Below are 23,281 nucleotides of genomic sequence, written 5' to 3' on the forward strand. Positions count from 1 at the left end.
AGAAAATAATTTTATAATACCAAGTACCTGAGAAGTATACTTCTGTCTTAACCAAAACAGCTTTCAACAGTCATTAGCAGCAGGGTAGCATAACACCCTTGATGCACCAACTATTATCCCATTTCAAGAAACAAATCAGAAGCTAAAACAAATAATAAATGTGGAGAGAGTATCATTTTGAGACCTCTCAGAATGAAGTCTTTAAAGTCTTAAAGTAATAACACGTGGCAGTGCAGAATTTCCCCATACATCACTACCAGCTGCCTGAGGTCCCAATAAAGCCTCTGAAGAGGGGGGCAAACAAGTCTTCCCTGCCAAGACCAAAAACAGAACAAACTGGGAGGAAATGCTGCCAAACAGATCAAGAAGTTAAAAAATAAAGTCAGAGACTGATGTGGAAGTGGAGGTGAGGCATCTGTCTGACAAGGGCCATAGTATTGTTCTCAGGATGACTGGGTAAACTGAGCAGTAAGTCAGAAACATTCCTCTTTGGAGAAAAAGGGCATGGTCATTCCCCATCAGGCTATTTCTCAAGTTAATACAGGACAGGTTTTGTCTCGGCTCATACCTGATTCATTTACAATAATTACCAAAGCTATAAAGAGACACTGACACAGCACTCAAAATCGTTTTATAAGTGACCCATTTTTGGGGCAGGTCTGAAGACAAGACTGTGATATCTGCAGGTATAATTTGCTCTGCTCTGCATTAACCCCTAATGAAGGGATTCCCCAGCTCCTAACACAGGTGGCAGCAGCTCTGGGCACTGTGCAGTGCAACATGCAGTACACAGGACATTGTGTTCAACTGTTCAGGCAGCACTGCTGTACATCTGTAGGATGCAGAGCTTTAAACAACCTTCCATTCCATGAACCCCTGTCCTGACACATCTGAAAGTCTCCATGATCCTATTAAGAAAAGCAGTTCAGCATATTACCATCACTTTCCTAGATATGACCAGCTGTTTTGTATCAGAACTTATGTAGACACACTCATACAACAGCCACATCATGAATTCTGACCTTGAATGTCCTCCCAAAATAGAAAGGTATGCATATTATTCTACATAATTACTGCAGCTCCCAATTTGCTGGTCAAGATTGAGAGGACTTATGTGAAGAAACATCTGCAAGTCACCTCGAGCTTCCAAAGTATGTGCATCAGGTGGATGCTTGGCCACAGATACAATTCATTCCATTAGGAACTGTCTTACACTTAATGAGCATTCCATACTTAAAATTCAACAGCTATTAATAGGTTGGTGGAGGGAGTTACTGGACCATTCAAAACCCACCAGATTAAGAAAAAATAATGTATTTTGCTTACAAAACTACCTCAAGCACATTCTCACATACCTTCACGAAACTCATGCGGAGAGTGCACATCTTAGTAAGCTCATACACTGTCTCAAAGCCATGGTTCACTGACTGAGCCAAAAGTTGAGCAAACTCTTGATTGTTGAAAATCTTCAAACTGCAGCCACTGGGGATTTTGCAGACCGTGGTGGGATGAAACCCATGGTGGTAGTTGCAGTTCCGACTTTGCACAAAAATACTACTGTCACTAAGACATTCAGCATACACTTCCCCACCAACATAGTAGAGATGAACGCCTGGGAGGAGAAGGTTGGCATAAGGAGGTCAGACAAACTCACACTGTGCATCTCTTTTTCATGCTCTGTCTCCACAGAGACAGGTTTCTGCTTAAAGAGAGGAACATTAACTGCATATCAGAACATCACCCGTCTGTTTTCAAACTTGATTTTAACTCTTGTGTTTCATCAGCAGGAGATTTGAAAGGAGGAGATTTATGTATGCATATGTATGCATGCATGTATATATGTATGTATGTTTATGTATGGATATATAAGGGGAATCAACATGTAAATTCAACAACAAGCTAGCAAACACTGTAGTTTGATGCACTACATTGAACAGCTTGACCACTTGAACTTTTTCTCACTATACTTATGGAAAACAATAATTGGGAATGCAAGCAGGGGGAACAGAAACCTAATGCACAACTTGTAAATCCTAAAGCAGCCACAAGGTGGATTCTCTGGAAAAGTCTTGAATGCTATTTTGGACAGCATGAGCTTTGTCAGCTAGCTTTAATTCCAGAAAGCCAGGGGGGAAAAAAACCAAAATGCCATTTATATTCCTCAGATATATGTGCCAAATGAGGGTAAACACCAATGTTATACTCCTTTCCCCTTCTACTCCTGCACCCTCACCTGTCATTGAAGGCAGCAAAGCCCCACAAGAGTCACAGAGAGCCTTTGTGTCAGTAGGAGTCAAAAGGGAAAGGTTTTGAGAAAGAAAGAAAATTTACCTTCTGTGTTTAAAAATGGATTCTTTGCCATTTAAACCTTTCACCTCCCAAAATGCCACAAATCACAGAGGTGAACACACAGAATTAAAACAACTCAACTGCAGTTCAGTAAGAAAGCCTTGACTGTACTCTGCCATGGAAGATTTTGCTGCTGTGTGTGTACCTGTGTGGATACCACACTCCCACCTGATCTGCAAAAACATTTATGGCTATGTCTTAAAGCTTGGGATTTACTCCTCCTTCCTCAAAGACTAACAGCTCTGCATCATCATCACCTGTACACATTTACTTATTCAACAGCATCCTTGTCCCTTCCACATTCTGCTTCAGTACACAGGCAGTTAAGTGCTTCAGCAGAACTGTTTGCAGCTGGGTTAACTTGTAACAGGAAAATGAATGAGGTGTTAAATAAATATCCTGATACTTGGGAAGATGGATGGGGAGGAAAAGGAGGAAGAAGTACTAGCACTGGAGTGGCACAGCACAGGTGTGGTGCACTGCTGAGAGCTGTACCAGTTCTTATGTAAAGCTCTCAGACCAAGGTCTCAGACTTCAGGACCTGACAGTTCTCTTCAGCTTCAATTCTTTCCTCCTCTACAGAGGAGGAAGATACTTCATGAACTGGCACTCAGAGCATACAACTCACTGCTTAGGCATGCAGAACCCTCAACTCTCTGGGAAAATATGGAGTTTCCTAACAATGTAAATACCTAAAAAGTTTGCCTTGCAGGAATTGCCCCATTGCAGGGAGCAGTGCAAGTGTTGCCTGTCGTTTGCATTATGGGTGAGTTCTCAGGAAGGAAAACTGTATTAGTCAGGCATAAACCAGAAGCTTTTCTCTTTTGCAAGACACTGTCACACTCATAGAAGGGAAGCACAAAATTCCCACTGAAAGAGTCATCAGACTGTAAAAAATGCATTTGGAATAAATTGTTTTACCAGGTTCCTTCTCAAAATGCATGTTAGGATAGCTAATTTATGCTGGAACTAAGGCTAGCTAAACCATCTGGTGCCAGGAACCACAATCTGGATTTCCATATACACCAATAATCAAGATAAATCAAGGCATTTCATTAGACAAACTGCCTTAACCTCTCATTCTAATTAAGATTTTGATAGCCTTTGGGCAATTAAAAATTGATTAAGGGTAAAAGCTTCCTGTAATTATACACCAGGTAAGAACAATACTTTGTTAATATGACTAGGCTAGAAAATTATATGTTTACCAACACAAGCACTTATCCCACATACCAGGGAGACCAGCTTGCTCTTGAGGCAAGTGGCCCAGGTTGTCATAGAATCATAGAATCAACCTGGTTGGAAGAGACCTCAAAGACCATCGAGTCATGTCAGGGGCAAGGCCACCCCACTCCAAAAGGGATGCAAAGCCCCCAAACTCACCCTTGCCAATGTGCCTCCTGGTGTTCTCAATGGTGGAGTTGCGGTTCACGTTGGAGAGCAGCCCCAGGCAGAATCTGTTCTTGTTGTTGGAGGGATCAGTGAAGCCATCCACCAGGATGCTGGTGGAAGAAGCATGGAATGCCTCCCCAACACGATTATTCAGCTCGTAGTAGACAATGGAGCACCAATGCTTCGGCTCTTCATAAGCAACTGCCTGAACATCTGGAAAGCAACAATGGAAACAAAAGAAATGATGATTCTTCCCCTCAGCTCTGCTCTCATAAGACCCACCTGGAATACTGTGTGCAGTTCTGGTGTCCTCAACACAAGAAGGACATGGAACTGTTGGAGCAAGTCCAGAGGAGGCCACAAAGTTGCTAAGAGCACTGGAGCATCTCCCCTGTGAGGACAGGCTGAGGGAGTTGGGGCTGTTCAGCCTGGAGAAGAGAAGGTTGTGTGGAGACCTCAGAGCAACTTTTCAGTATCTGAAGGGCCTACAAGGAGCCAGAGAGGGACTCTGTGTTAGGAACTGCAATGATAGGACAAGGAGTAATGGATTCAAACTGAAGGAGGGGAAGTTTAGGTTAGATATTAGAAGAAAGTTTTTTACTCTAAGGCTGGTAAAACACTAGCACAGGTTGCCCAGGGACGTAGTGGCTGCCCCGACCCTGGTGGCCAGGCTGGGTGAACAACCTGATCTCGTGAGGAGGTGTCCCTGCCCAGGGCAGGGGATTGGGACTAGATGATCTGTAAGATCCATTCCAACCCCTAAATTCTATGATTCTATGATGATTCTAACAGTTAACCCCCTGAGCTGAAGAGCAGATGGAATGGAGGGACATATTATTTAATGAGGACCTTTTATTGCTACCAAATGCAAATTCTCCAAATGTTCATCACCAAAAGAACTACTTGTTGAGTAATAGCAAGGATTTCTCAGAATGTGTTTTTCCAGGCACTGGAAACAAGAAGTTCCTCCTCAGCAGCTCCTGACTGAAGCTGGGAATTGCGCAGAAAGCCAACAGGAAATTCCTGGTTCACTTCTACCCATCAAGCTCTAGAAACACATGGAAGTCTTGAAGTAACACTTGTGACTGGGGAACAAATTCTCCAGATGACTCCAAAGGTATTTACCAAAAAGTTTCCCAGAGGGTGTCCAACAACAGCAGAGGCTTCTTCAGATATCTCCACCCAGTGCACGTTCTTTAAAGTGCCACAGCTACAAATGACCAAACTGAGGCTAGAGAAGGGATGTGGTTGCTTTATGTGGCTTCTTTTAAATGAAGGACACTATTTTCACTGTTAAGCCTAGCAAAATGGGACTTGCTGCTAAGATGGCAACTACAGGTGAAAGTGCTGGAATGAAAATCAGACTGGTACGATGGGAAAACTTCTTTCTCTGGCCAGAGGTTTCCTTCTCCCAGCTCCAAGTTTTTGGTGAACTCAGCCAACTACGATTAGTGTTCATATTTTCCTCAGATCACACCGCTCTGAGTTTCTGTTACATGCAAAATAAAAACCAAAAAGTATCCCCCAAACCAGCAGTACATATTAAATACAAGAGAGAGCAAATAATCAACAGCAGGATAGCACATCCTACATCACTGCCCAAAACGTCTGAGTATAGCATTTACTGCTAATAACTCGTTTAAAACACTGGTAAAAAGCTGATCTCTCCTGATACTTTGGCACTTTCTATCCCTTCACATCACTGTAAAAAAGAAAAAATTTGAAACAAAAAAGAAAAGAAAAAGAATAAACATCAGTCATTAATTATTACTAAGAGGTTACTCCACTTTTAATTCCCACAAAGATGCCAGCAATTATCAAAGCTGCAGCTTTGCCCCAGTTCTCAAAAGTCAGGAAGAAATCCTGCCAGCTGGCCATTCTTACAGAATTAATCATATCTCTCTCACACAGATTTCATACTAACTTCCTTACATTTGCTTTAAGTCATGCAGAGCAGGTGCGTTTAGTCTCTCTATTCCCAGCATGGGCCAACAATGGAAATTACCCAACTTCATTGACAGGATGCAGCTTGTTAAATCAAATCTCTTAAGACTAACAAATCACCATGAAGAACACTCTTCTAAAAGGTTTGCAACAAAAAACGGTGCAGTGAGTTCACAGTAAAAACTCTTTCTTTTACAACCTGCAGCAGATTTTTTTGTCAAGTAACACAATCACAGCTTGCATCTATGAATAATAAACACATGAAGACACACAGAAGGTTGGGATTTTTAATGAAGGGACAAGAAAGAGATGAAAATCTATTGTACTAAACTACTAGGAAGGAAAAATATTAACAGACACAGTTTGTATTCATAGAATCATAGAACTTTAGGGGTTGGAACAGACCTTAGAGATCATCCAGTCCCAACCCCCTGCCCTGGGCAGGGACACCTCCCACCAGAGCAGGTTGCTCAAGGCTCATCCAACCTGGCTGTGAACACTGCCAGGGTTGAGGCATCTCCTACCTCCCTGGCAACTCATTCCAGTGTCAGTTTTTTGTGTTTTGAAATGGTTGAAAATTAAAAAGTAAGAAGAAAAATGTAAGCCCTTCTCTTTCTATCAACTCTCATGTAATAGAGAAATTCTATAGTACTCGTGCATTTTGGGACAGGGAGACACATGCAAAGTTCTGCAGTTTGGCATAAAGATTGATAAATTTATTTTGAGCCAGGAAATTCCTAGCCTAAAATTCCTGAAAACTATCCATACACAGTGTACTGGATCAGCAAAAAAAAAAAAAAAGAAAAAAGCTACAGATGGGGTTTATCACATGCAAAACTCATTCCACACAGAGAGTAAACAGGCTAACACAGAAGCTAGCCAAGTTATTCTAAGAGGGCAAATATACTTCCTGCAACCAGACATGAAGCTTAGCAACAAAACAAGTACCAAAGAAAACCCCCCAAAAACCCAAACCCTGTAAAATCCAAAACACAACAGTTAAATTGTTCGTTTGCTTGTGATCTTGATAATGGTTCTGGCATAGCCTCCAGCTTGCTGCTCTTTCTTGGCATGGGCCACAACTGTGTGAGCTTATGTGTTCTCTGAAGGGCCCATGTCTCACAGTGTGATGAATCCTTCACTCAGCAGTCATGGCTGGCTGCAAAGGCTTTAAAAAGCAATGTGTAAAAAGATATCTCTATCACAGGACATAAAGCAATAGGGTTGTTGGTTTTTTTTAAATAGAGATTTATAAAGTCTGTGCCGATGCCACACCTCAAGCAGACAGCTCTGTATTCTGAACCAAGTGTTATCACTGTGTGACTCAAAGATGGAACAAAAATGGGAAGAGAGGGTGGAACAACACACAATACAAAAAAATCCTCAAAGTGCCCTTATAACCAGGAGAAGGGAAACATCAATTCTCTGATCAAGTCTTTGCTTGGAGCCCTAGGCTTGACTATATCTACTACTGCCCACAATTCAATAGACTTCATACAGCATTAACTGCACTGATTATAAATCAGTGTAATCATAAGAGATAAAGAAATTCTTTCCCTTGTACACATGACATTTCAGTATCACATGCAGAAATGTGCAGCACCATGGGAGCTCTTTCTGTCCAGAGACTAGTGGAAATTCCCAAGAAAAAACATAAAATTACTTTGGTTGTTGACTTGATTGGGAATAAGAAAGTAATAAACCCCATACATTTTACACTTTTTAAAGAGCCATGGGATAGCTTCCTGTCTTAAAAAGCATTTATAAGTAATCTCCAGCTTTACTATTTCATCCCTTACAACAACAGAAAAAAAACCTACATGGCTGGTTTTTTCCATTTTCTAGAGATAAAAATTTCCATCGACAACATCTATCCAAAATTGAAGCTCAGTTATTAATAGCAAGTTCTGAAGGTTCCTTACTGTTGTGAAGTGAAGCAGAAAAGAAGAAGGAAGTGGATTTACCTCCTCTGTGTATGTCAGGGGGAATTGCAGGTGCCATCATGTTGGTATCCATTGGCTGGGAGGTATCGTGTGTCATCTGCTCTTCCGGAGGCAGGTAAGCAGGAGGGGGAGTATCAGCTAAATATAGAAAAGGCAGAGAGAGATGAGTCCTTTCCTCTCTTTAAAGTATATCTACAAATTCACGTAAACAGTTTTAGCCTGGAAATGCTTCCAGCCTGACTCAGCTATAAACTTCCACCCACCAGAAATCTGAAAAAGCAATCATGGACCTTGAATCGGGAAAGCAAAGAATTACTGTGCATATCAAGCACAACTGCAATAAGAACAAGTCACTTCAGAAAGCTCAGCTGTGTTTCCAGCCCATATTTTTGCAGGTTTAAAGTACCATGCAGATGTTGAGGCACAAAGAGGTCTCAGGGCCCAGCCAGAAGTAGATATGGTAAATGTGCCCAGAAGTTGGAGCAGAACGCTTTCAGTTCAAGCTTTTCTGTTTCCAACACAATTCTACCAGCCAAGAATCCCAGATATATCCAGGACTTTATCATTGTCAGCGGAGTATTAGCTCTGTTTCCCTAGAATGGGAAGACAGAAAGCATTCAGGAACCCAAATCCTACAGAAGTAGCTGTCTGGGTCCGGAGTTTACCTGTCAGTGTCTCTGTACTGTCCCATTCAGTATCAAATCACTAGCACAAACCTCACCCATGCACAATGACTGTGCTGACTAACATATTGTTTTCAACCCTGTTTGAAGCATCACCACTGCCCTTCAGCTGCCATTCCACTTCTGAGAAAGCTTCCCAGGTTTCTTAGAAGCTGCAGGAAGTTGTCAATGTCACCATTTCCCAATACACAGAGGACATTCTCCTCCAAATCAATTGCACAGAGGTACATGCACGACAGAGAAACCCTTCCCTGATCCATGCAAGGTCTCACTGCAGGAGCTGAGATTAGATTACCACTGTGCTATCTCTGGTGAGCAGAGCTGCTGCTCATCCCACATTTACTTCCATTACTGACAGTATGGATTGCAAACTACTGCAGCAAATTATCATGGGAGACTCCAAAACTCTGAAAATTGAATAAAGCATCAACACAGGAGGCAGGAGAATGCTTTGCAAGCCTTGGGTTTTTTGGGGAGTGGTGGTTTTGTTTGGGGTTTTTTAAAATGCAGTTTTTAAGAAAACACACATTCAGGAAATCTATTAACTGCTCAGTGTTTAGAAGGTATTTTGTGGGAGCTTTACATCCAATGCTGGCAGGTACCTTGCTAACTCCCTTACTTGAATACCCTTGAGAGAAAGGGATGACAACAGGGCTACAATAAGAGCTTAGCAGACTGCATTGGATTTTGAGCCTTAAATGTTTGTGTGCAAACGTGATGTTAGTGATGCACAAGAGTCTTGGGGCACAGGCAACAAATTAGCTGATATCTAGCAAAGTTTTCAAGCTCTCTGGATAACTGCTTTGCTCCTTTTTTTTGTATCCTCCAAAAGTCAGCCTCTTGCCCCTTAGTGCAAGATGGACAACTGTCCAGAGCTAAGCATCAAGGAATCACTATCTTGACCTCTCCTCTCATTCAATTCCTCCACTGCAGCTGCTGACTTTATGGGCATGTGGGCAGAACAGACCCTCAAGATCAAGTGAACTTCCACAAACCAACACTCAGGAAGATGTGTTAGATCTTTATCTCTGCTGGAAGAGCCCCAACCACATCCATTCTATCACCAAAAAAAAAGGACAGCTGGTTTCGTGGCAACTTCTCACACTTCTTAGAAAAGCCAATACAAACTCTCCTTCCTTCCTTCCTTCCTCTGCAAATTCAGTAGCCTTCACTCACAAGAGAGAAATTTAAAAGAAGAGCAACTATCAACAGCAGAAATCTATGGATGCTAATTTCATGTAATAGGAAAGAGATTGTCACAAGTTTGCAGCTTTGTAAACTCATGCCCTCGCTCAGCCCCTGAAGAAAACAGGCAAACAGCATCAGTTAGCATTTGTACTGAGTCCTTCTCCCAGCATTCAGATCAAGAAATCTGCCACAGACTGCTTCTGCAGTATTTTGATCCATCCGCATGTAAAGACCAAAAAAAAAAAAAGACAAGTTTCACAGAATTTTCTACAGACACCAGTCAAGAAAGAAAAGTTGCTACTCCTCCAACTTTAGGTAGTAAAACAGATTTCTTTTAAGAGCCTGGTTTTGAGTTGGAGTATTTTTGCTTCTTGAAATTACATCACTGTGTGAAGAAATTTTATCAAGTACCAATAATGTGATCACCTTGAGAAATGTCCTTTTTTTGCAGAACTTGTGCTGAATTTATGATGATTTCTTTCTTAAGCAAGGCTGATCTCTAGCATGACACTGCTGGTGCAGTAAACACTATGCCTTGTGAGATAAACTGCTGAACTGGTCCCCAAAACATTCTGAATCCCTCCACCCCACAAGAGTTTTCCTGTAATGTTTTAACTGTGTTCAAAAGAGGCACAATCTTAAAACCTTCCATATTATTCCTAAGCAAAGCTATTTATAGTCTTTATTACCTTACATCTCTCAGCTTTCTATTGAACACAAAGTGTTGGCTGATAATTTGGTATTATTAAACAAAAATATCATCCCAGTGATGTTCAACCACCTTGTCCCTTCTGAAGGGGAACCCAAGTTGACTGTACCTGGCATCTGGAAAGGACTCCCAGGGTCCGAGCTGGCTGGAGAATGTGGATAGGTGCTACTGCTGCTTCCAGGAGAGTTGGGATAGCTGCTGCTGGGCGAGTGGGGGAATGGGTGACTATTGGGCTGCTGAAAAGAGTCCGGGAAGGTAGCGTTGTGTGGCATGTGGGGCTCGTTCTGTCCCAGGTTGCGGAACTGGGCCAAGAGGCTGTGCTGGGGGTTGTACTCGCTGTGCCTTGGAACCAGGACTGGAGGAAGGACTGGAAAGACAGAAAAGACACAGTGTCAGAGACTCAGTGCTGAAGAACTATACAGGCTATACAGGGAATGAACTCACGTTCTTCCTCCCCTGTGGCATATTCACATCTGTCTTAAAAACATAGTCAAACCCAGGAGCACATGTCTAAGCAAGAACTGCTTTCCTTACATAGCTTGAATTCATAGCTATGCTAGCTCCCTGGTGTGCCAGGTGGGAGCTTGTTTCCACAGAGGGCCAGTGAAGAAGAGGCAGGACCAAACCACAATCTGCATTTCAGCTGTATTCACACCAAGAAGTGCTGGGCAGTGAGTGCCTTACAGTGCAGCTCGTTCCGTGCACTTGTGATCCTGCTAACCACGTCATGGCCTGTAACCCAAACCCTTGTTAATAAGAACAGATTTATTTTATTTTTTTTCTGAAGACAATACTAATAGGCCTTGAACTTGGCCTGGTCCCTACAGCTGTAATTTTATTTTTAACCTGGCCTATGTTCTTACAAGTTACTATTAAAACAATTATTAACTCTTCGAGTCAGTTTACAAAATGTACAATTTAAAATTATGGAGTTCAAAAAAACCAACTGAGCAGCAATTGAGCTACAACTATATGCTACTATGGGATCACAGAAACATCAGACACTACTAGTCTCACCACACTCCTAAAGCCTTCTCACCAACAGGGAAACAAAGGTCTCTTTTAAACAGGGAATATGAACATGATACCAGATACACTAAGATAAAAGAATCAGCTCTTTTTCCAGTGCCTCAGCTTCTCTCTTTGAATGCCTCACAGCAAAATCCAAGCTACCTGAAAGATTAAAAGCTAGTTTTTTTATAGATTTTTGGGTGATGGGGAGAAGAGGATAGGCAAGGGCTGGGAGAGGGATATCTGTGCACATAAAATGAAGCTATTCCTCTTCACATCTTCCACCTTCAGCACCTCTGTGGCTAAGCAGGACTGGAAGAAACCCCTCCTGGATGTCCTGCCTTCACAGGAGGGTGAAAAAATCCAACAGAAAACAGGGAAAGCAAGCCAAGGCTACCATCCCCTCTCCCCAAGACTCCTGCTCTGGCCCAAACACCTGGGCACACGTGTTTAGATGTTAACATTTTAACCAACTGCACTTCACCAGGAATAGACAAAGTTCCTAATTACAGCATCTCCTGAAACAAAACACATCTGTCTGTCATTCCATGGAAGTTCCCAGTTGCAAAGCACCCCAGGAGAAGCTGCATCTCCCTCAGCTGTGCAGACTGTTTCCTGCCTCCAACACAACCTTTCTCACATGCCAATGGAAAAGGCCATTAAAAACAAATTCAGGTGGACATCACAAATCCCCTCAATCACAACATGTCAAGGCTAAGCTCTCTGAATATCAGGATCTCTCAGAATTAAGCTTGTTCTGTTAAACCAAGCAGTCCTTTTGCAGCTAGGTCAAGCAATATTTCATTGTCATAGTCAACATTTGCTGGGCTAATAAATTACCAATGAAAAAAATAACAATGAGATCATGTGTTAAAATGTATTTTCCCTTTCCTGTCTTTATGATTCTTCCTTACTTTTCCAAGCATTAAAAACACAGCTTTCCTATCTCTTCACTTCCTACGGATGAAGGTCAAACCATTAACTTTTCTGAAGTTAATTTGTGCAGAAAGTCCATCACTTACCTTTCCCATCCCCTACCTCACACCAAACAATGACACACATGACATCAGAGGAAGCCACACGATTTACAGCATTTTAAAATAGCAGGAGAGCAGGATATTTTCTGTATGTTTTCTGTAATTAAAATCATGCAGTGCCAGATTTTCCCAAGGTAAATATGCATGTTTTCTCCTGTTGGGCAGAACCACTGGAGAAGTTTTGAAGGAGCTGAAATAAAAACAAGCCTCCTCTTCCCAGGTCTCCTTCATGTAAACCAATGCTTTTTGTCCAACTGCTTCAATCTCATGTGATTAAATGCCAATGTCTTTGAAGGATATATGGAAAAGGAAGAAAAAGCATACAACTGGCATGGATACAGCACAAACAGTTCTCAAAATATCACTGCAGAATTTACTATGAGTGCTGCCCCTGACTCACATCCTCCCTGCACACACACAACCTTAAACAGGGGACAAAGCCCTGAAAGGCCACATCAGGTGGGAGAGAGACTACAGCACTCCAATTAGTCCAACTCAAAGGCAGTCACTCATTGCCATAACCTGATCTCTCTGCAGCTCAAGGGCTTTTTTTTTGCAGGGAAGCTGCTCCTGCTGGAGTCACAGAGGAGTTAATGAGTGCTGCTCACTCAGGAGTGAAGACATGAGCAGGGACTGGGCCCTTCCAAGGATGGAAAGCTGCCAGGAGTTCAAACCACGAGGGGGGATGCAATACCCTTCTTGCTCCCCTTGCCCCTGTGTAAGGTGCTGAGCTCCTGGTCAGGTTGCAGCCCTCAACCATATGGAATAACAAATTACTGAGGCTCAGTGCAGCAGGGGAGGAGGCTGATCTCTGCTGCAGCTGCCAGCTCCAGGAAGAGGTCTAATTGAAGGGGAGAAAGCATGAGAGAGTTACTCAGTGCTAAGCCAGCACACCTGTTGCTATAAAATAATGAAGCAGTGCACATCTTTGCTGTGCAGATCTGCAGGATGCAGCTCTGACCATTTGCAGACAGATCTCTCCCTTCCTCTTTACCCTCTTCAGCAGAAGGGAACGCAGAGACAAGAAACAATCAACAGATTTATTTCTAGATTATCATCAGTAGGGATGCATATAGCTAAAGGAAACACTACTGAATGCACTGTTGCCTTAAAAAGCTGCTGCAACAGCTTTGCAAACTCAACCTCATTAAAATTAATGGCGTAGAACCACAAGTCATCCAGCAGCTTGATTTCTGTAATTCTTCAAACATCAGATTCAAAGGTTTTATGTGTTATACCATGGTTAGGTTTTGCTCTTGATTTTTTTCTGTCGCTGTGGACCTGGAGTTGAGAGTTAATCCATGATTACTAGCAGTAACTTTAGGAGTGCTGAGGAGGAAGATAAACCACCTGGAAACCAGGCTGGGCAAGATTGTGGAACTGTGGCTAAGAGGAGATCCTGTGTCTGTCAAAACAGCCTGGGAATTGGGTAGCTTGTTTTTAGCATGCAAATAACATCAAGTATGCCTGCACCAAACAAGCAGAGCTGTATTAAAGAAATTACAGCCACAGGGCAATTTCACCCACAGGGCTATTTCATCTGAGAGCCAAGAATGCCAAAAATACAGAAGATAGACCAAAGACAACCTGGCTGTTCAGATAAATGTTCTGACTAACCACACCAAGGAAGAAATGCTTTTATGAAAATGTAATGGTGGCCTTTGAAGAAAGTTACTGATCTCTACTCTTTTTATCTCCAGCTTGTCACCCTGTTCTTCAGAAAACTACAGATGTGCAGTCCAAAAGTGAAGATTTTCCTGGTTTTCTTTTTTGTTCTATTTTCACATTCCAGAGATAATAGTTTTAGCAAACACAGAAGTCTTCAATTTATGAATGTAACTTCTTTTTAAAATGTTTCTTTAGGAAAAACCCCAAACTCATCCAACCCAAAGGACCTGCTGTACTTTCAAAGTAGCATATTTTCTATCCAGATAGGTTTTTCAATTATCTCACACAAGCCCAGATGAAAGCTAGTTTCCCTCAAGGGCTCATTTTTTCCACGCTCTTTGCATGTAATGTGAGGATTTGGGTCGGTATCTGTGTTTCCATGTATGGAAATTGAAAGACCAAGCAATTAAATACAAGGGGCCACATATAAGAAAGCAGACCTTGATCATCCTTCCTTGCTAAGGTAGATTCTGCTTTTTTTTTTAAAGATTTTATTTATAAAAGTAAAAAAAATTACAGAAAAACATAAGCAATTGCTCCTGCACTTTTTGCTCTTAAAAATCATGATGACTTAGTTGACATATGTTCTACAGAAAGGTTTGTGCCCCAACAGAACCCTTGGTGCTGATGAAGACCTGACAGCACTATCACTAGACACTGCACTTTAATTTCCAAGCATTATACAGCTGCATTTTCATATGAATTGATGCAAAGCCACGTATGTCTTGCTAGAAAAGCAGAACTGCAGGGTGGGAAGGAGGGAAATCCTCACACCCCAGTTCATGTGCTCTGAACATGGATATATGAAAATGCAATCAGGGAGGAACTTGTGGCATGTCCTCCGTGCTCTAGAAAGAAAATCCTGCAAAGATCAACTTGTAAGAAAAATGAAGAGTTAGGAGAAGGAAAACACCAAAAGAACCCCACAGCAGCACTGTTAAACCAACAAATTTCAAGCCTCCTGAAGAATCCTCACTTCATTTGCTGCCTTCGAGGCCACAGCAGCTGAGGCTGATGAGCTCTCCAGTCCCACAGTGGGAACAGAGCAGGTACCAACATATGCTCAGCTTGAAGGTGCTTAGCTTTGCTCTCTGGCTGTGGCACTAGAGAGTCACTGAAGGATTCTGACTGCAAGGTCCTGCAGTCACTTTTAAACTATAAAACACTATTAAACTATATAAAAGTCCTCACTTTTAAACTATAAAACACCATGTAGAAAGACAAGTTCTAATGTCACTAGATTTTCTCATGTTGCCTAATACAAGACTTGGCAAACCTGAACTTTCTTTGACCAGAGGACAAGTTCTCACATACAAAGACACATGTCTACACTTAGGCTGGAGCTTATTCTTGGTTAAAAATAAATAAGCATTGTGTCAAAAGCCATCTCTGTGGATCAAAGTACTCTATGCTGTTCTGGTAACACCTTGGCTGTGGTATCATGGCTTTGCTTTGCTGTTTTCCCAAAAGCAGAAATTCCAGGATTTTAGACTTTTGCTCCAAACCTCTCTTTTAGTAACTGCAAGAGAAAAGGCTTAATACTAGCAATTCAGCAACCTGTTCTGGCAGACAGATGGGCAAACATGCCAAAGTTTCTATTCCAGGAGAAAGCTGAGAGATGTCATGTTTTCTCAACTGATAATTTCATTGTGCAATTCTGAAGATCCCACAGCTTGATTTGTCATTTTGCAGACTTACAACTGAAGACTATTAAAAGACAAACCAGTTGTTATATCACTGACTTTACTTTTACATCAGACATCTGCTCTAAACGCATTTGGCAAGTACTATTAGTACATTTCCTGCATTACAATATTCAGCTAACATTAGATTTTATTTGCGGATGCTCAGATAAGCTACATTTTGATTAAACTGACATTTGTCAAGGGCAATTTCAGAATTTAGTGCTAATTGTATGCACATTAGTGAAGGAGTCCTTGTAAGCTGATTTGGTGGAGAGGCAGCACTGATGCAGGAGGAAGTGACAGTGTGATAGTGTATATTAACTCAGACATTTACACTGTCCAGAGTTCAAATGACCTGTATGAAAGCCATAGTCACCATCCTACTGAGCAGGTTAAATTTTGGAAGCCTGGTCTTTCAAGTCAGAAGAAACATTTGGATCTGGTTAAATTTAAAGAAAGAAAAACCAAGAAAAAAGGACAGAAATAGATCTATCTTTCTTGACAACTTTTATCCCTTTATTGCAGCTTATTCTTCTGACATGTCAGACAAGGCAAGCCCTGCTGTTAGACCATTCCCTCCTCATTTCAATTCCTCTCCCCCAGGTCGGTTCTGGTGAGGAATTTTAGAACTGAATTGTGCAAAACCAAAACGAAGGAAGTTTTAGTCTGCTTACCAAGCAAACTGACAGTTGCTTTTGCTATTTTGGGGAACCATCCTATAATTGTGCACACCTGTTGTAGCAATGCTATTTTTAAAGTCACACCCAACAGCAGCTTTACAGATCCATCCAGCAAAACCTCTCAGCAATGACACTCTGCCCCCTCAGCCCCAGCCCACAGAGGTGCAGAAATCCTGCTATGGGAACCATGCAGCAACAAGGATTTTTCTGACTTGGTTCTATGTATTAACTCTGAAGGGATGCAGCAGTTTGGTTCTCCCTTACGTCCCAGGAGCAGACTCCTTTCTGCCTTTCCCTTTCTCCTCTCCCGTTCTGTTGGATGCCTGGCACTGCTGGCAATATCCCCCACCAGGCCTGGTGCTGTGGGAGTCAGCCCAGCAGCTGCTCTGCTGGGCTCTCTTCAGTCCAGGCCATCACAGCTCTTCCATCTGACTGGGAACAGCACAGAGGCTCTCACAGTGTCCTCCCTTTACCCAGGTGTTGGGGGTGGGACCCACTGAGCAAGCCCAGGACCCCAAAAACCCAGCCAGGCAAGCTTATGGTCGCAAAGGGACTTGCCACTTACTCCCAGCTTTTCTCTCCTGGCTCCAGATTTGATCCAGACAGACTTGCCAATTGACAGTCCCAGGAGCTGTGTTTGAACCTTGATCTGTCAGTGCTCTGACAGTCAATCCATCACAACAGGCAGTGACAGGTTTGAAGTGCAGTGAGAGTACACCATGATGGGTTTGTAAACACCCTTTTCTGAATTTATTCCCTCTAGAAACCATTTGGTAATATTAATTTCATATGCAATGATCCTAGGCCCATGGAGTACAGGGGGATGAGATGAGGATGACTAACTGACCCATTTCATTTTTCAGCAAAGTACCTAGAAAATGAATGAGAACTCACAAGCATGACCTGACCAACATACACAATCAAACACCTGTGTGATTTCAAATGGTACTAGAAAGCTCCATTAATCATGCCTTGCTGTTCTTTCACTGAGGACCAGAGCTGCAGTGCTGTACAGGGAAGCATTCAAGGAACATTTATTTCCAGGACCATGTGAGTCTAGACCTGCCTTATCCAGGATTGCCACCATTTCCAGTTTCTTTCTGCACCCTTGGTGCCTGCAGTAGGTGTGCTGCCTTATGGAGCCTCACTCAGAGCAAACAGCAGAGGAGATCAAAGACAAATATGAAAATAATCAGGTTGAAGTCATACACAGGGAGTCCACACCAGGAGCAAAACCAGCATGACACACCTACCACACTCCTCAGAGCTGGGGGACCTGGGCTGTCCTTGTGGTAAAAAGCAGCTACACATACAGATAAAAATGTTTCTGGCCAAAAACAAGCTTGCTGAAGCAGACACCCACTTTGAATTCATGGTTATAGTGAAAAGGAACATCACAATCTTCTAGGCAGAACTGAAAATTCAACCATGATGACAGTGTATTTGTATGCATCACCAGTTTGGGTGGAACATTGGCACCATCAGCTTCCTAAAGCCCCTGGATGTAGAGCAGAGTGCAGACAGCTCTCTGAAGAAAAGCTTAACAGAGGAAACTCATCCAGCCTTTCTTATCTATGCTTTACTGCTAATTGTAGTTATTTTCTGTCTCCAAGTCTGTGCTAATGGACTTGTCCATGCAGCCCGAATATGCCAGGGGACAGATCATCTGCTCCTGGACTGACCAGTTTTAGCACCCCCTGGCACTGCATGTGGAGCATCTGCATGCACCTCCACAAATGAGTATCAAAAAGTGAACAACCACATTTCCCAAGGCAGCTTTAAGCTCACCCAGATCGATGAAGAGAAGGTTTCTCCCAAGCCTGAGCCCTGAGAAGGTATCAGCAGCCTCAGGAGACAGCACTCAGTTGTGGGGTGGGGAGAGCCATTTACAGAAACACTCTGCACCTTCAACCACTTCTACACATTGGACACAAAAGAGATTTTAATTCCTCTTTCGCCTCCTTTGTAACATATTATAACTTTGAAACCTAGCAGGCTGATGGACAAGGATGCTTAGTAGAGGCAAACACAATTCTGCATCAGATGGAATGGAGAAGAGCTACTGTTCACTAGTACTTTAATTATTCCGTTTCTTCATCTTTCTTCCCTTTAGCTAAGGCAAAAGAACTGAATGTCCTCCCCTATAGCCACATTAGAGGTATGATTTATTATTATTATTTTTAATAGCAATATCTATTTTAACATCTCTTCATCCTTCCTTTTCCGTATTCCATTCCTTTTGTTTTGTTGTTAGCGCAAATGGGATCCAGGCTTAAAAAGAGAATTTCCCCCTCCCCCGAGTTCTGGCTGATGTCTTTCATCTGATCCCACTGACATAACTGAGGACAGAGGCAACAGAGGCTGTATCTCCACAAAAGCCTGAGGAATAAAAGAAAGGAAGGAAATATCTCAGGAGGGACTTCCAAATGTCATTTCACACATTCTCCAGCAAAACCTGAGAGGTCATTTGAGGCATTTTCAGAGAGATGAGAAACATTGCGCCTGTTTTTTCAGACTCTACGTATGCTGCACACCTAATTATTTTTCAAGTCTTAATCATACTTACGGATAATCCCAAGAGATATCTCTAAACCAAAAAATAAAACTGAGAAAAAGCAGGTTCAGCCAAGCAAGCACACCAGTTCAGCTAAGCGTGCCAGTTTTTAAAAGGCATCAAATTCAGACCTTGCCCTCCTTAATTAAAAGCTTTGCTTTGCCTTGCCAAGGGAGAAATCTGACAGCCATTAACTACCCTGCTCCAGAAATAATCCTGCACACAGCAGACATACCGAACAGTAGCACTGAGCTACTGTAACACATCTTGAGAAGATATTTCCTCCTGGCATTTCAGTACAAGGTTGCATTCCCATCCCCAATAACAAGAGTCTCTCCTTTCCCCTCTCAATTCCCACCACCTCCAGCCCTTCCCAGATGTCATCCTCAGGGCTGTGTTGGTACAGATGTTCCCACAGCCACGAGGCAAACCCTTGTGCTGCTCTGATCAGCCTGAAGGATAACACAGCAGGGGAGGGAAAAAGTGACTGTGATCTGGTTCAGCATGAGGCCATGGGAACAGCTGTGTGAGCAGGAGTGGTGTGTGCACCCCAGCACAGATCAGGTCTCCATTGCCTGGGGCAGCTCACTGATACCAGGCTGGACAAATGTCACCCTGTCCTTCCCTCCACCTTTCCTCACCTCCACCCTGTGCCCTCATGTTGCTTTGCCCCCATCTGACTCCATGCTGAGCTTGCCAAGCCAACTGTGCCAAAAAAGCAGTTTTCTGTCTGTTTGCCTTTCTTGATCGACTGGCCACTTTCTTGAGCCTCCTGGCCAGGTTAGACCTGAGTCTGGAGCCACCATGTCACACCCATGTGCCTACCACACACCACAATCCCTCTGTGTGCAGGGGCAACAGCACAGCCTGTGCTCAGGGACACCGGGAGACTCCCTGCTTGAAACTGAGGATAGTTTTCCGCCTCCTCTCACTGTTTACAACCAGTTCCTGTCTAGCCTGGCCAACAGAAGAATCTTATTTGGATTCAGGTAGAGCTCTGTATCTGGCAAACACACCACAGTGCCAATTCTCATCTTTTCCAAGCTAAATAGCGAGGATGGAACAAGGTATCAAAGTAGAAAATCCATGCATGCCTCTGGCACTGTGAAAACTCTGCTCTGCTTTCCCAACATCAAATATTGCCTGACTTTACGTATTTGAGGATTTACCACTAATCCATTCCTCAAAACTTACACAACACTGAAACAAATCACACGACAATCAGTGGATGAGTGAAAGCATAGATGCCATCCCATACACACACTGCACACTTCAGCTCTCCAAGAGCTGGTTCTGCACAAAACAGTTGGACACAGACCATGCCGTCAAGCAGAGCCAGAGTTTCATGATGTATCTTGCACACAAAGCACATCATACACAACCTGAGTTTCCAATTTTGCTTTGTCAAGAGAAGGAACATTTCTAACCCTTCTGGCTGTGATGACATCCTTAGAAACACAAACTTTGATATCTGCTCGAGCCCATGACTGTTGTAAATGGTGACTCATGCATGAATTCCCAGTACCCATTAATCTCAAAGCCTAAGCACTTATGCAGCAATAATGGTGTTTTAATGTCCTGGCAAAAATGGGGAAAAAAAGGTTAGCAGAATTTGGGAGTGACTGTCAGGAAATGAAGATAAAGACCAGGTTTGGAGGACAGCAAGAACAAGGATGGGACAGGAAAAAAGAAGTCAGAAGTTATGAAGCACAACTCTCCAAGTCAAATGTGAGTTCAGCTACCACCTGTTTCCAAAAGGCAGATTTTCCCACTCATCTCCATGCAATATCCCTCAAAACAATGGCAGGTCTGTGACTGAATAAATACAAAACCTTCCTACATTACACACCCAGCCAGAGTCCTCAGTAAAACCACAGTGGGCTTCAAACCCTCTCAAACCCACAAGTTCAAGATGTAAGTTCAGCCCCTGGTGTAAGGGGCAGAAGGGAACACTAACACTACCTCCTCACCAGCAGCTACCTCCAGAATATTTCAATACTTCTGTCAGCTCTGTCAAACTGACTACAGCCCTAATGCTTACAAGAAAACTGTCCAGCTCCCTGTTAGGCAACTGACCAACAATAGCTAGTTTTTCTTGAAGAAAGGTCCTCCTTGGACAAAACGGGAAGCATTTTATTTCTGCTGTCTCCAGCTTGATTAAGCCACTGCTTCGGATTTTTTCCAGCTACGTGAGTGAAGAGATTTTGATCTCATCCAAAACCAAAGAGCAATCAGGCTTACACTTTGTAACCTCTTGCTCCACTTCCCAAATACCAGAGGAGCACCAACATCAACCCCTCCTGGCCAGGTAGGCGTTGAGTGTAGTGCCACCACATCACACCCACTGCTACATGCCACATTCCTCTCTGCATCCCAACACCCAAACCACAGCTTTCCAACCCCTTAGACTACTTGGCAGCACTCAGCTAAAATGTACATTTTAGTCAGACACCTTTTGAAAGTTTTATTCCATTTTTATCTTGCATAATTCATTGAAGTGGACAAATGAATGTGGACATAGTCTCAAGCTGCACCAGGGGAGGTTTAGGTTGGAATTTCTTCACAGAAAGGGTGATCAGACACTGGAATGGACTGGCCAGGGAGGTGTGGCAGTCACCATTCCTGGAGTTGTTTAACGGAAGACTGGATGTGGCACTTAGTGTCAGAGTCACCATTCCTGGAGTTGTTTAAGGGAAGACTGGATGTGGCACTTAGTGTCATGGTGTAGTTGACATGGTGGTGTTAGGTCATAGGTTGGACTTGACCTCAGAGCTCTTCTCCAGCCTGTGGCTCTCTGAAGTGACAGGATATTTACAAATACCTGGTTTTAAATATGGTATAAATGGTCCAAATGTTCTCAAACTCACTAACTGTTTTCAGTAATAAAGCAAACTGAGCTAGACCATGTAATTTGGCATTATAGTAACAGTAATAGTCCAACTGTTGGTCAGTCTGACAGAAATAGATGTCTTTCAGGAATCTTTCAGTATTTTTGAATATTGAATCAGAATCACAGAATCATAGAATTTAGGGGCTTGGAATGGACCTTAGAGATCATCTAGTCCCAATCCCCTGCCCTGGGCAGGGACACCTCCTCACTAGATCAGGTTGCTCAAGGCTTCATCCAACCTGGCTGTGCACACTGCCAGGGTTGGGGCAGTTCTAATTTTCTGAGGGATGAAGAAACAAAAGTAATAAAGTAAAAAAATCATTTGGAAACACTGCTCCTCCTGTATGTCAGAATGGTTCTCATGCACACACTGCAATAATCCTGTATGTTGGCTTGCAGTGGTTCACACAAATTCATTGATCTGTACAATTCACTAAACAACAAATTAGTTGAGGGATAGTGAGCACCAACATACCCAGATGATACCAAGCCCAGCAGCTTGAGGCATATACTAAGACTTTACCCCTGCAGAGTGATAAATCATTTACACAAGTGAAGCATTTGAAAGGGAGAACTGCTAATTAATGCCTACATCCAGATAAACTGCAGAGGAAGAATCTGACATGTGCAAACAGCCACTTCTGCTTATTTAAGCCGATGAGTCACACGATTAATTGCCACACTTTACATTGTTCAGATAAGGTGTAAAGGTACAAACAAGGAAGAACATACCAGGACTCTCTACCCGCTTGTAGTGGTAGGGGTTGATGCAAACCTCCTTCTGTTTCGAACCAAAGGGAAACTCACAGCATTCCAGTGGTTTCAGTTCGTGGTGGCTCTGCAGGTCTGGCCAGCGCCACACTCTGCAGTAAATCACATGTGGGAGCCCCTTGCGGTGCGAAACCTGGAGCCTCCCGTCCAAGGAACGAGGGATTGTCACACAGCTGCTGGGCTGACCGGGACAGCTTAATGCTTTTTCTAGCTCCTCCATTGCACCTTTCTTCTTCTTCAGTTTTTTCACTAATGCATCAACAGCTTTTTCTGCCCATTTTTCTTCTTCATCCCCCTGCTTCCATCCCAACAGCCTCTTCACTGCTGGGCTGGTGAAGGAGAATAAACTTGTCACGTTCATGGTGACCCCACGGTGGTGATACCACGAAACCAAGCAGGAGGGACTGTCCTGGTCTTCCACCACCACCAGGGTACAGCAGGTTGTGTCAATAGTCAAAAGCAGCCTGTATCAAATAATTCTGGTCCTTTCTGCTTTTCAATCCTCCAGTCCCAGGAAGGCAGCACTGACATCCTCCCTTGATGGACACGACCTTCTCATTATTCTAAATCTTTCTGGCTGACGACCTACAGGAGAGTATCAGAGGGAGAGAAAAAAAGGACTTTACCTTTCAAGTTAACATACAGCTGTTAAACATACAGCCCCCACCCCACCCCTTGGAGTGCTGTGACCAAAATCTAACCAACAACAAAACAGCCTCCAGAATTGCACTCAAGGCACATCTGATGAAGACTTAAGCAGCATGGCCTGCTGCTGAA

General features: G+C 43.0%; 1 protein-coding gene across 1 annotated transcript in view; it reads right to left on the reverse strand.

Moving 5' to 3' along the window:
* SMAD1 (SMAD family member 1) overlaps positions 1–22,865 on the reverse strand; it is a 23,218-nt gene extending 353 nt beyond the window's left edge. The window contains exons 1-5 of the mRNA XM_009070074.1: positions 22,466–22,865; positions 10,318–10,575; positions 7,650–7,766; positions 3,733–3,954; positions 1,356–1,612 (exon numbers count right to left, since the gene is read on the reverse strand). Coding sequence (XP_009068322.1) covers positions 1,356–1,612; positions 3,733–3,954; positions 7,650–7,766; positions 10,318–10,575; positions 22,466–22,865 — 1,254 coding nt within the window. The remainder of the gene's footprint in view (positions 1–1,355; positions 1,613–3,732; positions 3,955–7,649; positions 7,767–10,317; positions 10,576–22,465) is intronic.
* Between the last annotated feature and the right edge of the window lie 416 nt (positions 22,866–23,281).

Source organism: Acanthisitta chloris, unplaced genomic scaffold (genome assembly GCF_000695815.1).
Source record: "Acanthisitta chloris isolate BGI_N310 unplaced genomic scaffold, ASM69581v1 scaffold9492, whole genome shotgun sequence".
NCBI classification, from domain to species: Eukaryota; Metazoa; Chordata; class Aves; order Passeriformes; family Acanthisittidae; genus Acanthisitta; species Acanthisitta chloris.